At 41.2% G+C, this 2,714-nt stretch overlaps 1 protein-coding gene across 1 annotated transcript; it reads left to right on the top strand.

Annotated features, from left to right (window-relative positions):
* Positions 1 to 705: 705 nt before the first annotated feature.
* On the top strand, positions 706 to 1,641 carry LOC114635534 (olfactory receptor 2AE1-like). The gene has a single exon (XM_028784072.1). The coding sequence runs from the start codon at positions 706 to 708 to the stop codon at positions 1,639 to 1,641; it is 936 nt and encodes a 311-aa protein (XP_028639905.1).
* Positions 1,642 to 2,714: the final 1,073 nt, after the last annotated feature.

Genomic DNA, 2,714 nt, shown 5'->3' with positions numbered 1-2,714 from the left:
AACTTCCTCTCCAGACAACTTCATGTGTGTGGATAATTTATCTTGATCATATCCATGCTGACTCCTTCCTTCCCTTCCCCCCACATGCCCCTCTCCCACCTTTCTGTCCTCGTCTTCTCGTTATGTATAGCTTAGTCTGATTTACACTCCTTGGTGGAATGCCAGTTGCTTTTGTTGGCTTGATCTTGTGAATTTAATCATAACTGCAGTGATTAACTTCAGTGATTATGCAGTGCGCCATACCATGTCCAAAAGACAGCACATCACAGCACTTCCCATCCACATCTGACAATTTTCATGTAAGTCTTGGGGATCAACCTTGGGTAGTCAGGCTTGCATGGTACCTTACACTATACTTGTGGAGATGCCATCATAGCTCTCTAGCTGGGCTGTCAATAGACTGCAGATATTCTGAAACTTCACAGTGATGATCATTTTCAAGAGAGTTTTTTTATTTCTCTTTAAAAATATCATTTGGATAATTAGAATTGTTGGACAATTAGAAGTAGATACACACTTGTGCAAAAAAACGTTCACGTGTGACCCACTATCATGCCCAATGAATCTATACAAAATTAAAAAAAGATTAAAATAAAGAGAAAAAATTCTTTACATTTTCCCGAGAAAGAAAATGCTTATTGTGAAGTGATGGTTCCTGCATCACATCCCTGACTTCTCTGTTTCCTCAGGGGCTGAGAAGGGAGCATGTGTTGGTGGAACCAGACCTCTCTGGAAGACTTCATCCTTCAAGGGCTCTTTGATGACTCTTCCAGCCACCTTTGTCTTTTCCTCTTGATCATGCTGGTCTTTCTTACTGCAGTGAGTGGTAACAGCCTCACCATCCACCTCATCTGCGCTGATTCTCGTCTTCACACACCGATGTATTTCCTGCTCAGCCAGCTATCCATCATGGATCTGATGCACATCTCTACAACCATCCCCAAGATGGCTAGCAACTACCTATCTGGCAAGAAGTCCATCTCGTTTGTGGGTTGTGCTACCCAGCACTTCCTGAACCTGTCTCTGGGTGGTGCAGAGTCTCTCCTCCTGGCCCTCATGTCCTATGACCGCTATGTTGCCATCTGCCACCCTTTACGCTACACTGTGCTCATGAGCAGAAGAGTGGGTGTGATGATGGCTGTCACGTCATGGTTGAGTGCATCTGTGAACTCCCTAATCCACACGGCCATCTTGATGAGCTTCCCTTTCTGTGGGTCGAGAATCATTTACCACTTCTACTGTGATTTTCCAGTGGTTTTGAAGCTGGCCTGTGGGGACATCACTGTGTATGAGAACACAGTCTACATCAGCACCACTATACTTCTTCTCCCCATAATTCTTGTCTCTGCCTCCTATGGATTCATTCTCCACAGTGTTGTTCAGATGCGTTCAACTGGGAGTAAGAGAAATGCTTTTGCCACATGCAGCTCTCACCTTATTGTGGTTTCTCTCTGGTATGGTGCTTGCATATTCTCCTATATGAGGCCCAGGTCCCAGCGCACCCCATTGCAAGACAAAGTTGGTTCTGTTTTCTACAGCATCATTACTCCCACATTGAATCCCTTGATTTATACTCTTCGGAATAAGGATGTTGCTAAGGCTCTGAAGAAAATATTGAGGAAGGATATTGTCACCTGGTGACTGCAATTGTAGTTTTCCAGAATGTATATCTGAATAGTATTTGCCAGCAACTGATTTGAGTAAACTTCTGATACTTTTCTGACTAGTGCACAAATAACATGAATAATGTTTAATTCTACTATTCTGATATGATTTCCATAATCTAAACTGATAAAATTATTGCAGTCTTCTTAGATCCTTAATCTAAACTTCTGGTTCTAAGAATGGTACAGAGTATTCTACAAAACATCCCAAGTTCTTGAAAACTGACCAAACCACAATAACCAATCAATCTCTTCTCAGAAAGAGGAAACTTGGTCACATGGACACACACACACACAGTCCCCTTCCCACCTTTTAACTTCATAAAGCTTCTTATCCATTAGTAGAAGCGCTCTGACTAGTAGCATGGTGTGAACCCTTCTTAGATTTTTCAAAATAAGCTTGTAACAGGCTTATGACTTCAGATTCTTTCATTTTGCCTTCTATTTTCTAACAGAAACATCATTGGGTATAAGCTCTTGAAGAAAAAAGAAAAAAATACAACCCAAACCCAAACCCAAAAAACCCTTTGGTATAAGTATGGGAATGCAGGTCAGTTGGTAGAGTGTTTGCCAAGCATTCATGAAATACGTTATTGGATCTCCAGGAGTGCATGGAATTGGGCATGGTGGTATACGTCTGTGACCTCAGAACTCATGAGGATCAGAAGTTCATGGTCATCCTTAGGTACGTAGTGAGTTCTAGTCTCAAAATTAATCCATCTAAACAAAGCTAATCAACCAACTAACCTCCAAGAAGACATATAAAGGCCAATGACATTCTTCAAAATATTAAGAAAAAACTACAATGGGCTCTAGATAAGACTTCAGGTACTGTACTGAATAAGTGTGGGAAGAGTGGACAGACATCTTGCCTTGTTCCTCATTTTAACCAAAATGCTTTGAGATCTTTTTTCTGTTTAGGATGATGTTGGTTTTGGCTTGCTGTAAATGGTCTTTATTGTGTTGAGATATGTTCCTTGTATCCCTAGTCTCTCTAGAACTTTTGTTGTAAAGGATGTGGGATTTGTCTCCATCTTATGAGATGGTCAT

Source organism: Grammomys surdaster, unplaced genomic scaffold (assembly GCF_004785775.1).
Source record: "Grammomys surdaster isolate TR1022 unplaced genomic scaffold, NIH_TR_1.0 111478, whole genome shotgun sequence".
Lineage (NCBI taxonomy): Eukaryota > Metazoa > Chordata > Mammalia > Rodentia > Muridae > Grammomys > Grammomys surdaster.
Note: the sequence above shows the minus strand (reverse complement) of the source record. Positions and strands in the feature narration are given on the sequence as shown.

Bases quoted from the DNA above. Each gene is read 5' to 3' on its own strand.
- LOC114635534 (XM_028784072.1), top strand. From the start codon at position 706: ATGTGTTGGTGGAACCAGACCTCTCTGGAAGACTTCATCCTTCAAGGG.